Below are 22,946 nucleotides of genomic sequence, written 5' to 3'. Positions count from 1 at the left end.
CTTAATCGGATATAACTTATTACAAAATGCTCGTATTGGAAACTACAAGAACTCGTTATTCGGAGCTTAGTAAGGACGGTCTCAATCAAGGACCTAAAAGAGGCCAGGTTTATATTATACTAAAATCGAGGTAACAACTATTGATAGTATCTGAAATTTCCTTCAAATATGTTTATGAAAATATGAGTATATAGTGAAATGGTAAATATGTTTACGAATATGATTAATTATTCTGAATAGTGGGATGATACTTATTACTTTGATGCTATTTATGAACTATCATGAGTTGTGGAATCAAGATATGATTTTGCTTCCTCGGTTATCGAGGCAGAGTTGAGATGAATGATTGATGATCATTTATCACATATGAATATTAAAAGTTATGAAATATAATAAAGTCAAAGTGTAAGAACTAGTTTGTTGAGTTGAGTGGCGGTCGCGCACGAACCGAGTTGTTTATCAGGGCACTGGCTAGTTACTTATTACTAGGTTACTAACCCTCTATTAGTGTAGGATACTGGCCCATTACTTATTACTAGGACACTTGCCTATTCCTTATTACTAGGGCACTGGTCCTTTGTTAGTACAGGGCAACGCCCGAACAATAGGCCCTTGCACAATTGTGCATACATATGGCTGGGAGATGTCCCAGAGTTGACTGTTTTTGCAGCAACCAGAGTTAAATGGATGTAAGGATTAATCGATGATAGAAGTGATATTAAATATATGTTGTTTTCATAAATGTTTGAATTATTCTTTCCATATGTTTGCAAATAAAATGAATTCAAATGAATTTACGTTGCTAGAGTAGCTTGTTACTGAGCTTTGGCTCATAACGTTTTGTATTTGTGTTTTAGATAATGTTGGGGACGACGGTACTGCCTAGTGTAACACCCCAAAACTTTGGTTCTAAAACTTTATAAAACATTCATTTTTCATTAAAATATCTGACCAAACCTTTAGGGTGTTACCGCCACATCTATTGTTAAAAATAAATGCAAGGCTAATTATTAAGAATAAAAATTTAACTCACAAACCAAAGTATCAAAATAACCAAACTAAGTTGTCTAAAACCAAAACTAAACAATCTCGAATGACAGTTACTGTAATGTTTATTAAACTAGGTGAACTTAAAAACTATAGGTTCGCTCATTCCTGCAACGTAGTCCCTTTCACCAACATGCACAACATAAATAGGAAGAAAACAAAGGAAAACAAAAACACAAAAATTAGCGAAAGCTAAGTAATTACAACTCCATCCCGTAAATAATAATAGTTTTTATAACATACATACAAATATAATACAATGCAGACAAGTATAACATAAAACAAACATGTATAACGTAATACAAACAAATATATAACACACTTAATCAATTTAAATACTCCAAGTTTATATGATCCACACAACATCAAATTTAATTATTAGAGGGGAATCGAACGTCAGTAGGCCGGGACTAATCCCAGTAACCACCTACTTCAACATGGGTCGTCACCCAATTATTTAAGAGCAATGGCCAATATCGTTTTGCAGAACGTCCCTAGTGTGCACACCCCTCACTAATCTAATGGGTATCCGCAATGCGCACCAATAGTATTAGGAGGAAGACAGTAACGAGTTGTAACAGAATAAAAATCAAGTACTGTTCATTATCTACGGAGGATCCAAGTCCACAGGATAATTCCCTCAATAATATTTCCACTTTACGTGATTAATAGATTTTAAAAGTTATGACACATCAAATATCACATTAACATTAACATGAACGTCTTTAGTTCAAATAATATTTTCACAACTTAGCCACTTAATAAAATTATAATAATAATAACGTCCATAATTTATAGTAACCAATATATCCATCACTAGAGCCTCATAGAGTCACAATATATATCAACTTATAATACCGTTTGTTACATCATTAACATACTAGTTATACCCATTAAGTACATTACCAATATTAGTATAATTTTAATACGATGGTATAATTAGGTACATAAAAAAAATCCAAGTTCATAACAACAATACTAGTAGATACATATATATTGTACGCAGGGATAATAGTACTATATATAGTAATAATAATAATTTTAGTCGTAGAAAGTACTATACTATTCTTGTCACATAATATACATATAACATAAACATAGAATCACATAACCACATGTATTACACATAGCACATACAATTCCTAACGGGATTCTAGTTGTTGATGGACATTGTGAATTACCTCGCTCGCGTCCCAAGTATAGCAATATCAACTAAAAATCGCCTTCTACGAAGTTTCCCTCTACAACAAGTAATATTACCTAATGTTAGTCACTTAATATAATATCCCGAAAGAAAAATTAATCAAAGCTTACAAGGTTAATAGTTGACAAAATTAAATAACCAAGGTTGAAAAGAAAAAAAAAATTAAAAAGCTTTTACTTGAAAAAAAACGTGACAGCATCGTCACAGTTTAAAAGGAAATTTTTTTTCTTGAAAATTGTTTCAACTTTCATGTGACAGCAAGTCACGAATCTCTCGTGGACTTTGCTGCACATGTAATCCTGTTCTTTTTTTTTTATATATAGAAGTAACTGAATAAGATAGTATGGGAATTGGGAACTTCAAGTTCCTGTAGACAAAGAAAACAAAGCATGGAACTACAGAGGAAAATAAAAGAAAGCAGCGCACACGAAGAAAGAGGGCAACGAAGAAGGAAGAAGAAGAAGATCGGCGCCGGACTCCGGCCAAGTCGTCGGAGTCGCGGTGTCGGGTTTTTAAAAATTTATTAGTTTATATTATTTTTCTGTTTAAAAACCTTCGAAAATAACAATGGTGGGTGTAGATCTGAAATTTAGAACTTACCAAAGAGATGAAGAAAGTGAATTACGTGGGAATTTATGGGTATTTGGGTATATATATATATATATATATATATATATATATATTATATAATAATTATATATATATATATATATATATGTAAATCTAGGGTTTCACCAAAAGATAAGTATTTACAAAAATCTAATCATTTTCCAAAACCAACTAAAATTATAATTTCAGAATTTTCTTTCCTCTCTATATTTCTATTTGAACGAAAAAAAATCTGATTTCGAATGTTTTTTTTTTAAAGATAAAAATCTGATTTAATAAATAAAACAGTTTCATAAAAATCTGATTTATTATGATTTTACTTATTTTTCAAAATTTTATATTTATAAAATCTTATTATAACAAAATAAATTTTATAAAATAGTTATAAAAATTTGGGATATTACACCTAGTGGCAAGGACCACCACCTCATTAAATCATCTAGTAGTAGTGCTACTAATTTGTAAGGTTAACTTAACTAAGATATAAGACCATATACTTGAATGTAAGCTATTGATGTTATATAAAGTAACGTTAACATTGTTCTACTTTAATATAATATAAGTTGTTTAAGTTATCGCTATTATGTCTCACAATGTTTAAATATGTTATATGTTTGTAGCCTTGTACCTTCTTTACCGAAGGTGCGACAATAATATTTCGACCAAATAGGCATTCCGCTGCTAGTTAGGCCATCTTAAATAGTTAATTAGTGGTTGGGGCACTACAAAAGCAAATGTTGAAAAAATACAAAAAAAAAATTATGGATGGTACTTACATGAAATAAACATTGATCTCAAACTATACGTAGCAATCAAAACATTATTGATGTTGTAACTTCTTTTTTTTTACAAAAAAATGTGTGTCTCGTGGTAAATATTAGTCGATTATTAAAATATTTTTGAATTATCATGAGAAATGTACATTACTCTTAATTAAAAGTAACAATCAAGTCGTCAAAATCGTGTAATTTTGAGTTTACCTTCCTTTTACATAAAAAATGTTCATTCGGCATACAAGGAAGTACATGTTTATGGAGTTTTAGTCAAAGTCATTTGGGAACTTTAGGTCCAATTTATTCAGATAAGGTCGAGTACATTTCGAGTTAGTACATTCACACGTGTTCTCATAATTGTGGAATATCTCTACATATGTTGAGGTTCATAAGTAATTTGACGTGTCATTTAACTGACTGATGATAACGTCGCCACTACATACATATTCGTCCACTCGATTTGACTTGATCATGTCTATAAAATCGAGTCTCTAATTAAGATATTTGCTACTTGAGTTCAACTATTTAAGTTCACTCAATTGTTTTTTCTTTTTCTTTACACAGGAAATATGTGAATTTATAATTTGCAACTTTGATTACTATGATTACTTATTTGGAAAAATCATAAAATGTGCATATTTTTTTAAAGTCGTATATTGTGAATAAACAAATCAAATGGACTATGTTTAAAATTTAAAATACGTGGTCTCTTACAAGACCAATTAATCAAAGTTCGACTTTGCTTCCAATCGTTATTTTTATGGTTTAAATTAGATCCCAAATGTGATTAGTTTTGCTTGGTGTTTTTGAAATGAAGAAGTTACTCTCCGTAATTTTGGACTGAATTGAATTTATCTTAATTTGAACTAAATCTCCATTATGCTTGAACATCATTTGTTAAGAAAATGACCCAAAGGAATAAGTCCAATATACATGGTTGGTTGGACTTTGTAGTGTGGGCTTCTATGTTAGCCCATCTATCTATATAATATTTCTAGGCTCCGTTTGGTACGGCGTAAAACGTTTTCCCGAAAAACTGTTTTCCTCTATTTTCAATTTTACATTGTTTGGTTGGCAAAAGAGTGTAAAACCATTTTCCCTTGGGATAAAATTACTCTCCCAAGGATGGAAAGCCATCTTCCTTTCAAAATGAAGGGAAAACTATTTTCCTTCTCTCTCTTGTACACTCCTCTCACTACCTCCTTACTTTCCCTTTCATTTTCCTTTGATTTCATCTTTTTTTTTACATCGAACCAAACAACGGAAAACTAATTTTGGAATTGTGTTTTCCATTGTAAATTGTTTTCCATGAAAATCATTTTACACTGAAAATATTTTACGCCCTACCAAACGGAGCCCTAACTTCTAAGACAGCCCGCAAGTTGCAATGCCGTTTTTTGTGTTTGAAAAGAGAGAGAGACAATTTACAATATTAACCAATCTTAGGCGTTGATTTTAGGGGAGCATAAATCTAACGGCAGAAAATAACGCCAACTCATAAATCCATGTATTACGAAGCGGGAGATATAATTTCAATCGAGCGCCAAATTCACAAAAAGAAGAAAGAAAACGAAACTTGAAATTGCAATTTTGGCTCTTTGGAATTCACTGGGAAACTCAAAAACACTCTTTTTCTTTTCCCCGCCCATTATAATTCACTCATTTATAAACCAAATCAACCCTTTCAAAAACTTCAATCACAAAATCCAATTACTGAAACATTTTTCTCTCTCTACTTTTCTCTCTCTTCAGTTTGAGTTTGAGTTTGAGCAGTAAAAATGGCAGGAGGAGCGACGAGCAGCAATCCGCCAAAGCAGAGGAAGAGAGTAGAAGCTGATACTCCTACTGAGGCTTCGTCTTCTGCTGCGATGCTTTCGCTTAAGCGTGCTAAGGATGGAAGTGCTTTTGCTCGTTGGTATATTATTCTCTTTCTCTCTCATCGCTAGGGTTTATGCCTTTCTTATTGTGTTTTCCTACTTTTTCTCGTTGTTGAATCCTAATTTCTTTCAAATCTACGGAGATTTGTTGATTTCATTTGATTTCTGAAATCTGATTTATCGTATTATAGTCTCTTGTTTGCAGTAATATCTAGCTGTACATTTTTAGTTTGAGAAATTCGGACAAAAAAAATTGTTTCGTGAGAGATCCAGTGTTTTTCTCTACTTTTCTTTTTTCAGAAAACATTTTGATTGATTGGACAAAATCAATTTTATTTGATTTGTTTTGAAAGTTTAAATGGATGTCTAGTGATTTTGTTATAGTTTCGAGGAAAAGTGAAATTTAATGATGCTATTTAGCTGATAGAGAGATTGCTGAATTTCTTGTGGTAATTGTGTGTTTTCTTAGCTTACGTGTGTGAGTACGGCTGTGATGATGTATGTATTACAGTATTAGTGATAGTTTTTTTTAGTATGTTGATGAGAAAATGGTATGATTTAAAGTCTGCTTGATATTGACAGTGAGGAATGCAAGAGCAGTGTGCCAGTAGCTCTCATTGACATGCACAGCTGCAGTCTTGAAGCTAAAATCAAGATGTCTCTTGGTAAAATTTTTGTTTGCGACTGATCGAATATAATATCTTCTATTCATAGATATATTTCATGTTTATGATGATTGTAGTGTTGATATTATGGTATATTTCTGATTATTAGATGCAACTGTTGTGGAAAAACCAGCTGAGGTTAAGAAGAAAGCTGAGAGGTTCGTTCAATTATCATTGCTCTTTTTCAATTTTAGTTTTAAGAAATTATGCTTGTATTGATAAGTTTATATGCACTTGATTACAGGAAGAAACCAGCTTCATCATCTGAAGCAGGTTCCGAGTCAAAGAAAAGAAAGCTAAGCAAAGTGAAGGATCCTAACATGCCTAAGCGCCCTATGACTGCTTACTTTGTCTTCATGTATACTCTCTAATTTATTGTGTATGTAAATGTTTGGTAATACTATAAACTTGTAAACTTGTGCTTAAATGCTACTGTATTCTGATGCTGCAGGGAGGAGTTCCGAAAGGTGTACAAGGAGGAGCATCCTGAATCCAAGGGTGTGAAGGAGGTATAGTTTTGTTCCCTTTCCATTTTCTCTTACGGTACTGAATGTCTTCTGTATCTGCATTTCTTACAGTTTTCTTATCTGTAAACTATATGTAGTTTGCCAAGGAGGCGGGAGCAAAATGGAAGGCCTTGACTGACGAGGTTAGTTTTGGTGTAATTTGAAGTTTGAGGGTGCCTTTTTTGGGCTCCTTGCTTAGTCTTGTTTGACGGCACTGAACTGTGTTTTCTGGTGACTGTGCAGGAGAAGAAGCCATATCAGGAGAAAGCTGCAGAGCTCAAGGTGGAGTATGAGAAAGCCATGGAGACTTACAATGCTCAGAATGAGGAGGTAAAAGATAACAGCGATAAATGTTACATTATTTGTGTGGTTAACTTATTGTGCTGTCTCTCCATTTTAACACTTTGCATCTTTGCTGTTATTCAGGAATCTAATGATCATCAAGCTGAAGAACTCTGTGACGAAGATGCTTAGTTGATAGGACATGATGTTTAGAAGCTTTTGGAAGTAGGATTTACTTTGGGGGATGGTAATGGTTAGCTTGTAAATTTTGTCTCTTGTTTCTGTCTAGGAAGTATAGAAGTGTTTATGAAGCTTGTTAGAATCATTATTTGTTACTTTTAATGGATGTGCTACTAAATGCCTTGCTAAAAATGAAATGCACATCCTTCTTAGTTTGTGATCTATCTTTATCCTTTTGCCCTTTATGCATTATCTCCAATTTTAGGTTTAGTACCATTAGCTATTGTTTAGGCTAAAGGTACCAAATATGCACATCATTTTGTGCAATACAATGAATTGAATTTGACATATCATGGCCATTAGAATAAAGTACAATATAGTTTTCTTTTCATAAGGAAAGCATCAAGAAAGAATGTGGGAGAAAAACTCAAAATGTATGTGCTGAAGGAACATATCAAAGTCTACCTTATGGTATTTATCTACACACTCTGTTTGCCCTAAAGCTTGCGTGTCTGAGACTTGTTTGCAATTCCAAGCAAGCTGTTTGGAATGTCTCCTATGAGGCTGTCACAAGTCCACCCATTGCAGCTTCATCACCAGGCTTGCCTATACTTCTCAGAATGATCCTGCCTATGGTAATGGTTATATTGTTTTCACAATTTAAACCATTTCCATGCTACATAGTTGGCCATAGACTCGTAACTTTTACGCAATAAAAAGAATGTTTGCACATTCAAACTAGAACATTTAGATATATTACTATTTTCTAAAGCAGAAGTGATAGTTACAAATCTTAAAGCATTTAACACCTGTTCATTGCTAGATAAATACCTCTATAATAAGATAATTTGACACACCTTGGAGCATCCACACGCTAGCAAGATGAGAAGCTTTGATCCACAATCTAAAGATTGTATTAGTTTAATCTCCTTTTATTCAAGTACTAGCAAACATCAAACTGACCCAACTTAGTTGTTCTAAATATGCCAGTGATCGGAATTCATATGACGAGACCCAAGTTAAGGATACCAAAAGAAGTCTGAGGCCAAGACCTTTCCTTTGCTTTCATCAGCAGAACTCTTGTCCAAGCAACCCAACCTTCCCAGGACATCCTCTTATCCCATGGACTTCCCCATTCCAGCAACAAAGTTAGCCCTCGTTCTGCCTCTCTTTCGGCTTCCTCAAACCTTCCCTTGCTTAAATACAATTGAGCTAGAACCACATGAGGCTCCCCAACAAATGGGTTCTTCTCAATACTCTCTAAAAGCAACTCCTCTGCTTTCTCTGACCCTGCCTTTTCATAGTCACATACAGCTTCCCAGTACAAGTCCCTTGCTTTTCTTTGCTCTTCCGCGTCCAAAACTCTAGTGCAATTGCTAAAAGTTGGCGGTACCACCAGCTGTATATCTTCATCTCTCCCTTCTACCTTTGTTTCTCCTCCTGCCCTTTTCCTCTCTTCTATTATGATCTCTTCCTCTCTAACAAGGAGCATATAAACTGCCGCCATCTTCGACAGCGAGTTCATCCAAAGTCCTGGCTTCCCATCTCCAGGCCACAAATAATGAATATTACTTCCAGAAAACTCAAGTCGACCGTTGGAGTTATCAAACAATACATCTTGGAAGTTAAAGAGCTGATCACTGAAATCAGCTATAGTCATCAAAACAAAAATGGCAACAATCCTCCTCGAAACCCGAACATCTTCTCCTGTCTTAATGTGCTTCACTACTAACCCATCTTCAGGAACCAAAGAGTTAATCTTTTGTCTCCATTCTTCATCTCTGCTCGATAATCCTTTGTCTTTGATGTTTTGAAGCGAATTCTCCGACATTTTCAACTGTTGAATAAGCTCAGACTCCGAGTAACGAAAAATGAGTTGATCATGGATTAAAGGTTGCCTTGGGACAATGCAGAAGAGATGGATAAGGCTCTCGGCTGCATCACCAACATAAGCACGAACAGTATCACGTCCAGTTGAAGGATCAAAGATGGCAAGATTGACATAAGAGTTAGAGTAAGCAGAGTGAAAGAGGCCACAAAGACAGACAGCATCAGGAGCACCCCAGAGTTTGAGTATACGGTAGATATCGACGAGGTGATCAAGGAAGCTGCCGTGCTTATGCCAGCACTCCCCTGCACCAACTGATCTGAGCACCGCCACGAGGGAAGGGAGTTTAGGATCAACCTTCTCGAGTTCTCCTCGGAGAAATGGTCTGGCTGATTGTAAGAGGGTATGAAGGTAGGAGTTAGTGCTGCTGCTGTAGGTGTTGCTTTGGTCTGATGAAGGTGACATCTCTAGTTTTGGGAAGGGAACAGAAGACAAGAGAAGAGAAGAGAGAGAGTTGAATTGTAGAGATGAAGATAAAAAGAAGGGGGAAAAACAAAACAATTTTGAGATTTTGATTCCTCCTTTTCTGTATTCGATTTGCTTTTTGCAAATATTGTTGGGAAGTGATAAGGTTGATACCTTTCAGATTAATTCTGGCCAGTCGCATCACAAGTGAGTAGGACAGCATAACAAGAAAACATATACTAGTAATTCTGCGAGTTTGCCTGTGGGTCCAATGTATCACGTTTTCATGCACTTGGAAGATATTTAGAATATGAGTTACTTTATTTGCTACTTTCAGCTCTTAGGTCATTAGGTGTTGCTATAGATTTAAAAAATAAGGAAGAATAGTTTCTGACTCAATCAGCGAAGTGGCCGGTGTCAAATTGACTTGAGAAAACAAGTGTCTCTGTCCAAACCTATGTACTTACTAGTTACTGTATCCACAACAAAGCTGGTCCTCACCTCCTCTTTTTTGCAACATACAAATTCACAAATCACAACAAACATATTGGAGATATCAACACATCAAGCAAACCTTGGAAGACAGGAAATGAGATCTTTGATGATAGCAATCTCAAAAAAGTCTTAGTTTCTTAATAATGTAAAGTATGTTTAAATTGCAGTTGATCATCTTCAACAGAAATCCTAATCCTATTTAATAAATATTTTAATAAAAGATGCATCCTTTGTTCATCAAAAATTGACAGGTCTTAAATAACTTGCAAAAAAATTAAAGATCCTAGTCCCTAGAACTCCGTTGGAGCAATGCTGAGCCCTAAAGCTTGGGAGCTTTGCTGCTAAATAAGTAGTTATGTCGAGCCAGCAATCATCATTTTCGAGAGCAGGGAAGACGATCACCTCCAGAGACATACTAGACAGCATGGATGCCCTTCTGCAGACAAGCCACACAAGAGCAACTAGCACCCATGGTCATCATTAAGCCGTTTTCGGGGCAGGAATCATGTTTAAAATCTTGAACAGGAATGTGAATGTGAAGGCATCTTCCTGGAGTTTCTCAAATCTGAAAGAACAGTTGTGTATTGGATCAGAAAAATTCATATGTATTCGTGATATCCATGACTGAGATCATAATGGCTAAAAGTAAATAAGAAACTAATGACACCGTTCTTACATGCTCTACGATTTTATAACTGCCGCCTTTGCTATATAATAAACCACATCTCTTATTCAGATCGTCCCAAAATTACAAGCTAGTTCTAAATTTAGTAAAAGTTAAAACTTCGTACTTTCCCCATATTAACTTGTACCTCAATTCCACCCTTAGTTAAGATTCCCAAAGGAAATATTATGGTTTAGTGTCCAGGCAGAGGTTTATCAATGATTATAGTGTAGAAGATTTGAAGTTGTCAATAGAAAATCATTAGGTACCTACGTTAGACCTAAAATGGCTGGCCCAGGTGATATAAACGGGTCTCCAGGAATACAACGAACTCACTATTATATAATTGCTGTCTGCTGAGGTAATTCTCCACAATAAGTCCAGTTCGTTCCTAATTCTGACATTTTAAGTAATATCCAATCTGTAAAAAGAATAACTAGTCCTAAAGTAAAACAGATGGAGATCTGGTGATGAGTGTAAACCTAATCTAAATTTTAGCTTACAGACATTCATCTAGAAAATACGCAAGATTACCTTCCCGATTTTGCGAAGTGCCCTGCGCCAAATTCGCATTTAAACAAGAGCGTGTTATCATCAGTCTTTAATTCCCTCAGTTTTGCGACAAATTTAGCAGGTTCTGAATACATCACACGTGGATCTGCAGGAGACACAATATGAATTAGATTTGGGAGTGGGGCAAGCAAACTCTGCCTAAGAAAAAAAACGAGAGAGGGATGTTATGGCTGTCGATGATATTTTGAAATCAAGCCTCCCACTCTTTGAAAGACAGGCCTCGGAGAGGAATATATTTTAACAACAAACTCCAGAAGCAGAAAGATGTTTAAACATATAAGCATGAGAAATGGCAAATTGTCTGCACAAGTGATTGGTGAAAGGGAAGTTAAAAAGATCATAATTCATACACTATAAGAAACAGAAAATAGGTCATTTTTTTTGCTCTCTCTTAAGGTACTCTAGCCGAAACAAAGAATAAAAAAAAAACCCAGAAAGCTTTGAAAACAATCGAAGCTCTTTCACAAACAGTAGTCAAATACAGTAAGACACCATAGGAAGCTGGCGAAGTTCTGTCCATCACACATTTGTATAATGGACTGACCTCCACAAGAGGATGAACAAATGGCTCTTACACACACTCGTGAAACAAAAGGCCATTGACAAACCACAAGTCTTGAAACTTACCATGTAAGCCAGCTGTAACCAGTATATGGGGATAGTTTTGCGCTTTAACCTGTTCAAAAAACAAAACAATCAGAGACAACACCCAGGAATCAAATCGACTTGCCAGTAAATCAAAATGGTACTCCTATAAAAAAATATACAGAACTCACATTATCCACAGGAGAATATGATTTCATGTAGTAATAGAACTCCTTTTCCCGAGGATCACCCCATTCCTATAACAACATATAGAATGCTACAGTTACTTAAAACCTTTAAGAACTAGGAAGAACTAAACGATAAGAACAAGGATATGGAAGACAACTACTGAGTACATAATCAAAATTAGAAAAATAGATCAAAAACTTCTTAGTATCGATCTGGATGTATAAAATAGCATTATTTCGCAGAAGCTTAAAATCAATTCTGACATGCAGGCCATAGATTTGCATATCTTAAGTGATTTAAATTCAGAACATAATTCAGACCTGAGTTTATTTCAGATCTCAGTGACATTTGATCAGAAGGCAGTCCTTTGACTTTATTCCAAACAGTGATAAGCCCAACTGCCTCTAGAACTTTAACGATGAACAAGCAAAAAATGATTTTTTATCCAGTTCAATCAATAAGGACAGAAAAATTCAATTGGTAATCATACAGTATAGGCCTACACTGTCCGTTATATTAGCTAGAAGGCAAAAACAAGGGACCAGTAGACACGCGTGCATGTGTCAATTCAAATGTAGCGGAGAAGGTCTTGTTTTCTTATATGGTATGTAATGTTAAGAAAGAAAATATTAACATTACCTCCCACTCTGCAGTTGTCAGAGGAATTGTTGGATCAAGCATGGTTGTTACAACATCAACAAAAGGTACACCGAGTACGGCAGCCTTAAATAAATCAGGTCGCATATTTAAGACGCTACCGATTAGTAATCCTCCCGCACTTCTTCCATGTATGCAGAGCTTTTCCTTTGAGCAGTACTTATTTTCTATAAGATACTCGGCACATGTTATAAAATCAGTGAAAGTGTTCAGCTTCTTTAAAAATTTTCCATTCTCATACCATTTCCTCCCCATTTCTCCACCACCACGGATATGAGCTATGACAAATATGAAACCACGGTCCAACAAAGATAACCTTGATGCCTTGAAGGTAGGATCTATGCATATCTGCCAAGAGCATATTCAACAAATGTCAACAAAGAACTTTTCCAACTTAAAATATATTAATGCAAATCTGTCAAACATTAGCGCGTATCCAACAACTATCTGGACAGAAACTCTCCCTGCAGGAGGTCTTCATGATAATATATGATGTCTCATATATGCAAGAATATGCTATGAATTGGCATAGCTTTGACACCATTAATGTCAGAAATTAAGGAAGAAAAAGAAGATTTGATTTATAAACTGAAATTACAGCAAAATAAAGTGATAATTACAAGCTATCGAGAGGCTTTTTCTCTCCCATTGGACTCCTAAAAGCTAACTCACATACTCATCAATACTCAACATGTTTTTCCTCTATCCAACTTTCACTATATATACTAATTTTCCTCTAATATACTCCCTAGCTTATTTCCCAAGCTACCTAAGCTAATTTACAAGATAATGTCTATAGCACCTCTTCCCCTAATATCAGTTCAATGCAAAATATCCCAGAGAACAAACAGCAGCAATAACTATATATTCCCTCCTTCAACATAGTTGTAACATTGTGACTGCTACGCTTGCCAACACACAACTTTGACCAATAATATCTTTAATTTATCATTTACTAAACATTCTGAAAATTTGAAATATACATTGAGATGCATCTAATATCTCACATAATAAAATATGATTCTATATACTAGTAAAACTAAAGGTCAAGGTTAGTATATGAATAGTGCAAAACTAAAAGTGTCAGCAAATATGGGAATGGGACACAGCCACACAGTGCATATTGGAGGATAAATAGAACAAAAAGACTATGTTACAGTTCAATATATCTCTGTGATTAATAATATATCCAAAAGGAGATGGTAATAAAAGCAGCTGATTAAAGATTTCCAGTGAATAAAAAAATAAGAAATAAAAATGGCTACATCATAGCAAAATCTTACCTCATATGATCCATAGCCATACAGTAACAATGGGTCAGAACCATCAAGCTTCACAAGATCCTTCCGATAGACAACTGATAATGGAATCTGAGTACCATCTGAGGCAGTGGCCCACTTTCTTTCTGTCACATAGTTTGATGCATCAAAACCACCTAATACCTGAAGAACAAGTGAAATACTTGGAATGATAAATACCATCTCATTTGGAAAAACAAAGTGAAAACAGGTATATTTCATAAGAGGAAGAAAAGTAAAAAAAGACAATGAGAATGAAATGGAACAAATTCCCCTCATCCCAAACATTGGACATGCTATAGGTTCTAGTATACAGAAGAGCCAGAGAAGAACAATCTTCCTGCTTCAAGATTTGCTCAACTCTTAGACAGATGGCTGAAAAGTGAGGACACAGAGTTTGGATTCTGAGGTACATGTATATAAAATCTTGTGTCAGATACTACCTTAAAAAATAGAGCAATCAGAAAACTTACTGTATCAGATTTCTTCAAGACGCACTCGCTACTGTCCATGTCATAGTCATATACAGAATGTGGGGTCCTCAAAGAGCTGTATGAGAACCTTAGTACATTGGAGGAAAATTGTGATTCCAAAGAATGGACATCATATACAGGATCAACGAAGTCAACATTGCGGCCCCCAGAAAGGTGTTCAAGTGGCTGATCAATGGCAGGAAGACGATAAACAACTACTTTAGCGAGACCGCCTTCACGCTCAAACACGACAAGATGATTCTGAAAAAGCTGGAAATTTCTAAGTTTTACACTGCATAGAAGTGCACCAACCGTCAGGCTCAGACAAACAAGATATATACTTGTAAGGATAGATAACATCAGAGGTACCAAGATCTAAACAATGCTATCCTTTGCCTTTCATTTATTTCCAAAAAAAGCAGAAAATATAATTTTTACAAACACAGCACCAGGATAACCATACAAAACCAACATAAACATCAGATTACTTTTTTTCTCTATCTATGAATCACACGAGGAGTAGCATAATCAATTGATAAATACCTGAGTTGTCAGACCCTCAATTTTACTCGAAAAAGAGCTGTAACTGGCTAGTGCTCCACTAACTATGAAGTACAACAGTCATCACTCGACAAACACAAAGCAAATAGGTGTTTGATTTCTCTCTAATCATATATAAGAGCCCTTGTTTCTCAAGGAAGCATATCTTGACAGTACTAATGCAGGACAAAGCTGTTAAGACTTAAGAACCGCTATTCTTAGCAAGACCAAAACAGTAAGAAATTGCAAAATAGAATTAGGAATAATAGGATAGATGTATTTGGATAAAATCAATGTAATCTCACAAATAGAACTCTCATCTTCGGAGAGGTCAAGGTCTCTCCCACCATGATTTCCTTTAGCTCACTTTTCTGGATAATCACATTCCTTGTACATCAGTCCTTTTTTATCACAATGCATTCTACTTTCTCATCAATCTCACTTCATTGCTACTAACTCCAATGCAACTAACTTTCTGTTATGACTCAGAATATTCCCTTCCACAAATCATATCTTCTCTGCTGCTATTGTCTGTTGGTGAATGACTGCTTTGCCCTTGGTGCCTAGATGCCTTTTCTTTCTAGTATACGCATACAACAGTGGGTAGTGTAGGTGATGTTTTAGCAGAAGCAATCATTGCTTTCGGGTAGATATAAAGCATGCAGAGTGAGTAGTCCAGTAGTTAGGTAATGATGTATAATTACAAACTGATCCTCTGAAATTGAATAAAACCAAAAATGTCATGCTTTTTGCCTATTATCCATTTATATCTTATAAGCACACTAGAAGAAATAAGAATGATAGAACATTATGAATAAATGGAAAGAACATGCTGTAGCCTACAACTAGATGAGGTGTCAGCTTAAGTCCAGTGAAACCACAAAAGTCGTGCCTACAACCAAGCACAAGACACTATAATACTTTCCCGGAAAAATAACAACAAAGAAAAAGACAAAAGGGAGCCTTGCCTTTCCCTATGTGGGAGAAGAAGTGTCATAGCTGATGGATTTTCCACTGGACAAGCTAGCAATTCCGAATTGAAGCACACATCAGTCCTCCTTCTAATAAAGAAATGGTCACCACGATGACTGGCATACGTGGATACACCTTCTGTCCGAGGAGTCAAAACTTTGAGTCCTTCTTCAGGTTTGGATGTGTCAAGATAGAAGATAAACCTTGTAGTTTTACTTCCAGGTGCAACAAACAAATATTTTTCGCTCTCAGATACATTAAGATGAAGAAAGAACTTTTCATCCTTCTCATGGTAAAGACAAGAGTCACTTGATTGTTCCGTTCCCAACTTATGTAACCACACCTGTCAATTTATTTTGCAAGTTGCACAAAAGAGGCTCATTAGCTTATTCTACAACAAAACAAAATTTGGTTAAAATCAGAATAAACGAATGGCAATCATAAAGTACTGAATGACCAATAAACACTACAACAAATCCTAAATATATTATAAGGATAACATACAATGTCCACATATGAAAACCTAGCAACATATCCATCCCAAAGATTATGTAATAGACCCAGCCAATCAGCCAGCCCAAACAAGGCCACCAGTGAGAATTACCTATTCTAGGCGCCACATCAGCAAGAAGAAATCTGAAGGAATACCTAATCCTGTCACATGACAGCTAGGTAGCTAGGTGGGATGCTGTGAGTCGGAAGGAGCAGAGAAACTTCTTGGGAGGAAAGAATAGTACTACTGCAGTAGTACAAATATAGAAATAGTAATTAAGAGGAAATCATCCAGAAATTAATTGTCATTATATCATTAGGAGTGTGAGGTCACTCGAAGATCTCTTTGTATTTATTTTCCTCTGTTGAGTGATACAAGAAAACCTGTCTCTCTCTTCTGCTCATATTTTCTCCATTCTTCTCTCTTACATACTGTTATTTTCTGTGCTACTGTGAGAAATCTGGTGGAGCAGGGGATTCCTTTACAGATTCTAGTTCTGGTCTGCAACAGACCAACAGTACCCAGCATACATGAGAATTCCTAATCCCAAATATCTTAGTTAAGTATCATCAACAGAATCACGAATTTTTTTTTGCTCCCTGATATAAAAGTGTTAGTGAAGGCATGCTTCACTTTTTTACTACTACTCCTACACGACACATACTCAATAAGCAGCTTTGATGGCTCTTCAACCTAGCGATGTCAATAGGTTGTGCCGGTGGACTGGTGAAGCATGATGGCCCCTTGCTATGTCGCAACGTTCAAGAGTCAGGCTCACGTGCCAGGAAACGCTGTGCCGCCGGTCCTAGGCTTAAATACATGATTTTTCCATGTTGGTTCATGTCGTGCTGATTGCTTAACCCAATGCCAAACTTACCTCTAATCAACAAGCACCCAAATGGATCTTGTTCGGAGAAAACAACGAAAAACAACCTTTTAAGTTTTGCCTATTAGGAATATTTCGCCTTCCAAATGTAAGTGAATATCAAAAGATTGAGTTCTCAAGGCCATACTGGATGATAAAAAAGGGCTTTGTTATCAACCTCCAATATTTTACTAAAACCGCCTGTATTTTTAACGTATTATGTACTTTTTATTCTTTAATTTTTTTTTTAAAAAAATTATAAATATTTTGGCATGGAACCTCTCGTTTATTTCGATTCCACCAGAATGACGATTTTTTTGGGTTAGTGGTGGCGACGGACTGGCGGTAGTGGACAAGGAAGGAGAAGAAAGGAGGAGAAGAGAGAAGAAAGGAAGAGGAGGAAGGAGGAGAAGGGAGGAAGGAGGTGATGGTGCTAGTGGTGGCGACGAACTGGCGGTATTGGTGCCGGTGGTTGTCATTGTGGTTAGAAGGAGAAGGGGAAGGAGAAAAAATAATACAGTATTAAAAAAACACGGGAGGCAAATAGTGTCACATTAAAAAAAAGGGCGGGGGTTCTTGGACATTAGTTGTCTGGATTTAACATACCCATGAAAAGAGGACAATGGATTCCGCAAATCCAGGTGGCTAATATTATTGTTATGATATGTCCACTAAATTCATGATGTACAGATGTAGTATACTAGTATGGATCCATTCATTGTTCTTAGATCAAATCGACCACATTCCCTTACATGATAGAAAAATGACTATATAATGTCTACTACATTCATAATGTAATATAATAGTATGGATCCACTCATTTTTCTTAGATGAAATTCACCACACTCCTTTACAAGATAACTTGATAAGAAACTGACCATCTCCAAAATTGTTGCCCTAGACAAGAAGATTCCAAAGCTCTCACAGTTCACATGAGGGCACATTAAGATGCTACTAACTCGCGTTAAGACTTAGAATAGAACCAGAAGCGGTTGTAACGAATACTTAAACGCTAAAAGGAAACGTAATTAAGCTCAACTAAAAATGTTGATACCTTGTCTGGTCGAAGGATCTCATCCATTGTAACGTACAACAAGGCCCCATCGCCTGCCCATTCAACATCACATGTCACACCCACTAGAGGCTTTTCAACGGGTTCTAGAGTGTCAGCATCGATGATGTGAATAGTATAAATCTCATCCCCTTTAGTATCTTCCGCATATGCTACCAGCTTATTGTTTGGACTTACCTAGAGAAACAAGAGCAAATAATATGTTACCCTTATCCAAGTGTGTGGCCAAAAGCCCAAACTAACAATGGACGAGTGTGAGAGCAACAATATGCAAGCTTACCTTTAAAGCATCAACGCAATAGTACGCATGCTGCTTAGCCTTAACATTCTCGTCCAGTATTACATGTTCAGGAGGAGCGTCAGGTCCAGTTGGCATAGTATCATGCACAGACAGTTGGACTCCACTGTCTGGAGCAGCACGCCTGCAGTGTCGCACATACTCCTCCCCTTCTAGGGTCCTTTCATAGTAGTAGTAGTTCCCTTTCCGTAAAGGTACAGACATATCATCCTCCTTTATTCGTCCTCTAATCTCTGCATACAGCTTTTCTTCAAATTGCTTGGTCCCTGTATAAAAATAATGTCTGTGGTGAGAACTATTAAATACTAACTGGGGAGCCCACAACCACATGTTGAATAGTGTCTTCAAGAACCTTAAACTAGAGTAATTTCTGAAACCAAGTGAAAGTTCAATAATCACTGAATTTTCAAAATCTACCACCATTTTTTTAGTGAGAGAGAAAACATTTAGAAAAGTAAAATTGAAAAGATAACTCCAAACGTATTCGGACAATTTACTTCTCCACAGCTAGGAATGGTAGTTCGTTGTGGAAGTAGAAGTATCAACTTTAATCTTATGAAGTAATAAGCTTGCACATATTTTTCTTCTTTTACAAACTAAAAGAAGTAAATCTGTTTTTTCTACAGCTTTAATTTTTCTTTTCTTTTCCTACTTTCTCATTGATAAGCTTTCCAAATCCAACCAAACCATACTCCATCTATAGATGATTCATGGTAGCCTCTTAAATTGACAACCTCTTACATCTTTCTTTGACTTAAAAATCGCCGTATTCAACTTTTAACAAGCAAACAATACTAAAATTTCATTCTAAAATTCTAAACCTCAAATCAATTCCACAACTTTTTAGAGAGAAAAAGGAATACACTTTAAGTTCCGACTTCTGATGGCGATAGGCCAAGAAAACAAAAAGAATCAACTTTCACGCAGTAATATTCAACCTATTTAACCAGCAACAACTAAAATATGCAAAATCAGCATCAATACTGAAGATGAATCATTCTTTTAGACTTTTAAAAAGATGAATCATTCCAGATTTAGCAAAACAGCAACTGATTTGAGCTTCCAGAAACATAATACATTCCCTAAACGAAAAAGCGAAACAATTGACAGATATAGTAAAAGCTAATTTGACGAATCCAATACAAAATTGACAGATTGAGTATAATTGCAGTAATAATAATGAGAGAGAAATAATCACCGGACATGATGAAATCAGTGTAGGAATTTTCAGCACGAAGATGAGAGAGAATATCGGCTTTAGAGCGAGAATCATCCCGAAGCCAATAGTAATTATCAGTTCTGATGTCGCCGAACATCTCTATCTCATGTTTCTCTTTCTTTGCTATCGGCGGCACAACCGTCTTCTCTCCTGTTTCCGACGCCATTGATGAACAACAACAATGGAAGTTGGAATTCGATGTGAGAGAGTAGATGTAGCAGTGATTGAAGTAGTGTTTGAGTTTAGTGTTGACACTACTACTGATTCCAACACAAACACCACGAAAGTTGGGAGTCAAGCAATTGCAATTGTGGGAAACTGAAACTCCTACTAATGATAATAATGGGGATTGAATTACTCGTGTCAGCATCATAAACAACTTACAAATAATAATTTACAATCTCTTCAACTTAATTACTTTTTATTTTTAATATTATCATCAGCTTCAAATCCGTAAATTCGTTCTTGCATAGTTGCATACAGTACCAGGATAATTTTTTTTTTTTTTTTTGGTGAGGAGGATAATTTTTTTTTATATGTATGTATTTATGGTTAAGATTAAAGTGCTGTCAACGATTGGCCACAGGTTCGAATCTTCCTTCTCTTTTTTGTCCGGCCTTCGTTGCTTATTTGAATAAGAAAAAAAATATATATATAATTATTCTTTAACTTCAACCCTATGTTTTTTCAACAGTTACGTATTGTTTGTCAATATATGTTTAAATTTAGTGAAAGTCGTGTCATTACTATTGCGTTGGATAGTGACGGATCCGATCTTTGTGCTTTTATAATTTTAATCACAATGATACTTAATTGTTCTTTTTCTATATAAAAAAAAAACATATAAAAATGTTGCAATTAACTTGGAACAAAGAAGGTATATTGCAATCTTTTTATTTATATATATTCAACACCTTTTATCTCTATTACATAAGGGAAGGGGGGAGCCACGGTGTCCTCTTTTGAACTGACTATTCTACCTCCCCTTCCCTTTCTAAATTACAAAAGGAATCTTAACAATACCAACATGGGGCAAACAAAGCCATCGGAAATTAATTTTCAACAATCACTCAGAAATCACTTATATGAGGAAACTTTACAAATCACTCATAGAACGTATTGAGAAAATCACGTCGTAAAAATCACGCAAATCACTCATAGAACGTATTGAGAAAATCACGTCGTAAAAATCACGCAAATCACTCAAATGATCAGGAAACTTTACAAAAAACTAAAAATTTAACTTACAAGCAAAACTAATATACTATGACGTCAATACATACAAACATTCACAAAATTCACTTACTAATCATTGTTCTCAATAACCATTCACAATTACATGCTCACAAAAATTACCTATAAACACAAATCTGAGAAAAACATAAGATTTTGACAGTGATATCACACATTCGTCCATCGGCGATTTGGAAACTTTCAAACAGGTACATAATTCTTTTAATCTTCAAAGTTATTTCACATTAGTCGACTATTATGTAGTTGAAAAAATGGAGATAATAGCAATTAGTTGAAGAGGGATTTTATATAATTAAACTTAAATTTGATTCATTTTCATATAAAATCAGAAAACAAGATGTGTATGAAATTTGATTCATTTATGACACATTTAGTTCTTTTTTTAAAAACTTTCAATGTAAAATTTTTGCCCAAAACTTTTGCAAAATATCCATGTTCAGAAATAAATTTTGAAAAACAAAACAATATCAAATCTTTTTGCGAACAACTTTTCAGGAAAAAAAAATTACATTAATTTGCGAAAATCATTTCATGCGAAATCAGATTGTGTATGAAAATTTTAAATTTTCATTTCACATATAATTGAACTCAAAGTGTTAAAATTTAGAAAAGGAGAAAAATTAAAAATGCATATTTCATGCGAAATCATATTGTGTGTGAAAAACTTAAAATTTCATTTCAATTATAATTGAAACTCAAAGTGTTAAAATTTAGAAAAGGAGAAAAATTAAAATGACCATTTCATGCAAAATCAGATTGTGTATGTAAAATTTAAAATTTCAATATAATTGAAACTCAAAGTGTGAACATTTAGAAAAGGAGAAAAATTACTCTACACCGATTTAAGTGGCAAATCTCAATTATATAAGGGAAGGGGTGAGCAATGGTGTCCTCTTTTGAAATGCCTATTTTGCCCCCCTTCTCTTTCTAAATTACAAAAGGAATGTCAAAAATCAAAATCGACACTCAAATAAAACTATCGAAATTAATTTACAACACTCACTCACAAATCACTTAAAAGAAGAAACTTTACAAATCACTTATACAATTGAGAAAATCACGTTATAAAAATCACGCAAATCACTCAAATAATCGGGAAACTTTATTAAAACTTAAAATTAACATACAAACTAAAACTAATAACCTAGAACGTCAATACATACAAACACATTTACAAAATTTTACTTACAAATCACTATTCTCAAGAACCATTCAAAATTAATGGTGGGTCATGATAAAAAATAGAGGTGTTTTTGTAGTGAAATCAGAATTTAGAAGTTAGACAAGGAAAAAATTTATTTACTTTTTTTTATAGTGTTTAGAATTTAGTATTATACTTAATTCAAAAATCAACTAAAAAATTATAATATTATAAATCATAAATAAATTCAATAAAATTCTATTTTGTTCATAGAATTTAACTTTGAAAAGTAAAAAAAAAAAAGACAAAAATAATGGTGAGAGACTTAAGTGACAGAAACTAAACCAATTAAATTTGCAACTAAAAACAATTATATTTCATACGTCTAATGTTCAAATTTTGACTCTTATGCCGAAAAAATCGAGTTTCTGTTTCGAAAAAAATTCAAGCACGCATCGCGTGCAAAAAATTCTAGTAACATATTATAAGAAGTAAAGAACATTGGATACATTAAAAACTAAGTCTCAGTAGTCCCATCAAAATTTAAACTGTATAATACTAAATTGACTTCCATTTCCAAATTCTCCCACAAACAAAATGGTTCCCCTTCAAAATGTATAGACTTGAACAAATACACTAGGAGCATCAGAAATATAAGTAGAAATCTTAATACTTATTCGACAAGCATTACAATGCGCGAATTGAAAAATTCAACATTATTT

General features: G+C 34.7%; 3 protein-coding genes across 4 annotated transcripts; 1 reads left to right on the top strand and 2 right to left on the bottom strand.

The window, feature by feature from the left end:
- Positions 1-5,208: 5,208 nt before the first annotated feature.
- LOC104902520 (high mobility group B protein 7) lies at positions 5,209-7,365 on the top strand. Its single transcript, XM_010690315.4, has 8 exons — positions 5,209-5,548; positions 6,093-6,175; positions 6,285-6,333; positions 6,420-6,533; positions 6,627-6,684; positions 6,780-6,824; positions 6,925-7,011; positions 7,108-7,365. The coding sequence occupies exons 1-8, from the start codon at positions 5,412-5,414 to the stop codon at positions 7,153-7,155; spliced, it is 621 nt and encodes a 206-aa protein (XP_010688617.2). The 5' UTR covers positions 5,209-5,411; the 3' UTR covers positions 7,156-7,365.
- A 193-nt stretch (positions 7,366-7,558) lies between these two features.
- Positions 7,559-9,598, bottom strand: LOC104902519 (hypothetical protein). The gene has a single exon (XM_010690314.4). The coding sequence runs from the start codon at positions 9,434-9,436 to the stop codon at positions 8,144-8,146; it is 1,293 nt and encodes a 430-aa protein (XP_010688616.2). The 5' UTR covers positions 9,437-9,598; the 3' UTR covers positions 7,559-8,143.
- A 413-nt stretch (positions 9,599-10,011) lies between these two features.
- Positions 10,012-20,306, bottom strand: LOC104902518 (uncharacterized). 2 transcript variants are annotated; one of them, XM_010690313.4, is made up of 11 exons: positions 19,809-20,301; positions 18,593-18,876; positions 18,295-18,489; positions 15,879-16,225; positions 14,371-14,662; positions 13,883-14,041; positions 12,582-12,947; positions 11,945-12,010; positions 11,796-11,844; positions 11,130-11,253; positions 10,012-10,496 (listed from the first exon to the last, which is right to left on the bottom strand). In XM_010690313.4, the coding sequence occupies exons 1-11, from the start codon at positions 20,200-20,202 to the stop codon at positions 10,412-10,414; spliced, it is 2,361 nt and encodes a 786-aa protein (XP_010688615.2). In that variant the 5' UTR covers positions 20,203-20,301; the 3' UTR covers positions 10,012-10,411. The 2 variants fall into 2 exon arrangements, with proteins under 2 accessions (XP_010688615.2, XP_057248115.1); XM_057392132.1 differs by lacking the exons at positions 10,012-10,496; positions 11,130-11,253; positions 11,796-11,844; positions 11,945-12,010 and adding an exon at positions 12,060-12,352 and having other exon boundaries at positions 19,809-20,306.
- Positions 20,307-22,946: the final 2,640 nt, after the last annotated feature.

The sequence above is a fragment of the Beta vulgaris genome, chromosome 9, assembly GCF_026745355.1.
Source record: "Beta vulgaris subsp. vulgaris cultivar EL10 chromosome 9, EL10.2, whole genome shotgun sequence".
NCBI lineage: Eukaryota > Viridiplantae > Streptophyta > Magnoliopsida > Caryophyllales > Amaranthaceae > Beta > Beta vulgaris.
The sequence above is the reverse complement of the archived record's forward strand: the minus strand, read 5'-3'. Positions and strand labels throughout refer to the sequence as shown.

What these genes read in the sequence shown, in the direction of transcription:
- LOC104902518 (XM_010690313.4), bottom strand. Translation starts at nt 20,202, where the DNA reads ATGATGCTGACACGAGTAATTCAATCCCCATTATTATCATTAGTAGGA. An exon ending in CACTGATTTCATCATGTCCG is followed by an intron (nt 18,877 to 19,808) that starts GTGATTATTTCT and finishes ATTTTTATACAG; the next exon opens with GGACCAAGCAATTTGAAGAA. An exon ending in CACTTCGCAAAATCGGGAAG is followed by an intron (nt 10,497 to 11,129) that starts GTAATCTTGCGT and finishes CTGTTCTTTCAG; the next exon opens with ATTTGAGAAACTCCAGGAAG.
- LOC104902519 (XM_010690314.4), bottom strand. Translation starts at nt 9,436, where the DNA reads ATGTCACCTTCATCAGACCAAAGCAACACCTACAGCAGCAGCACTAAC.
- LOC104902520 (XM_010690315.4), top strand. Translation starts at nt 5,412, where the DNA reads ATGGCAGGAGGAGCGACGAGCAGCAATCCGCCAAAGCAGAGGAAGAGA. An exon ending in TAAAATCAAGATGTCTCTTG is followed by an intron (nt 6,176 to 6,284) that starts GTAAAATTTTTG and finishes TCTGATTATTAG; the next exon opens with ATGCAACTGTTGTGGAAAAA. An exon ending in GGAAGGCCTTGACTGACGAG is followed by an intron (nt 6,825 to 6,924) that starts GTTAGTTTTGGT and finishes GTGACTGTGCAG; the next exon opens with GAGAAGAAGCCATATCAGGA.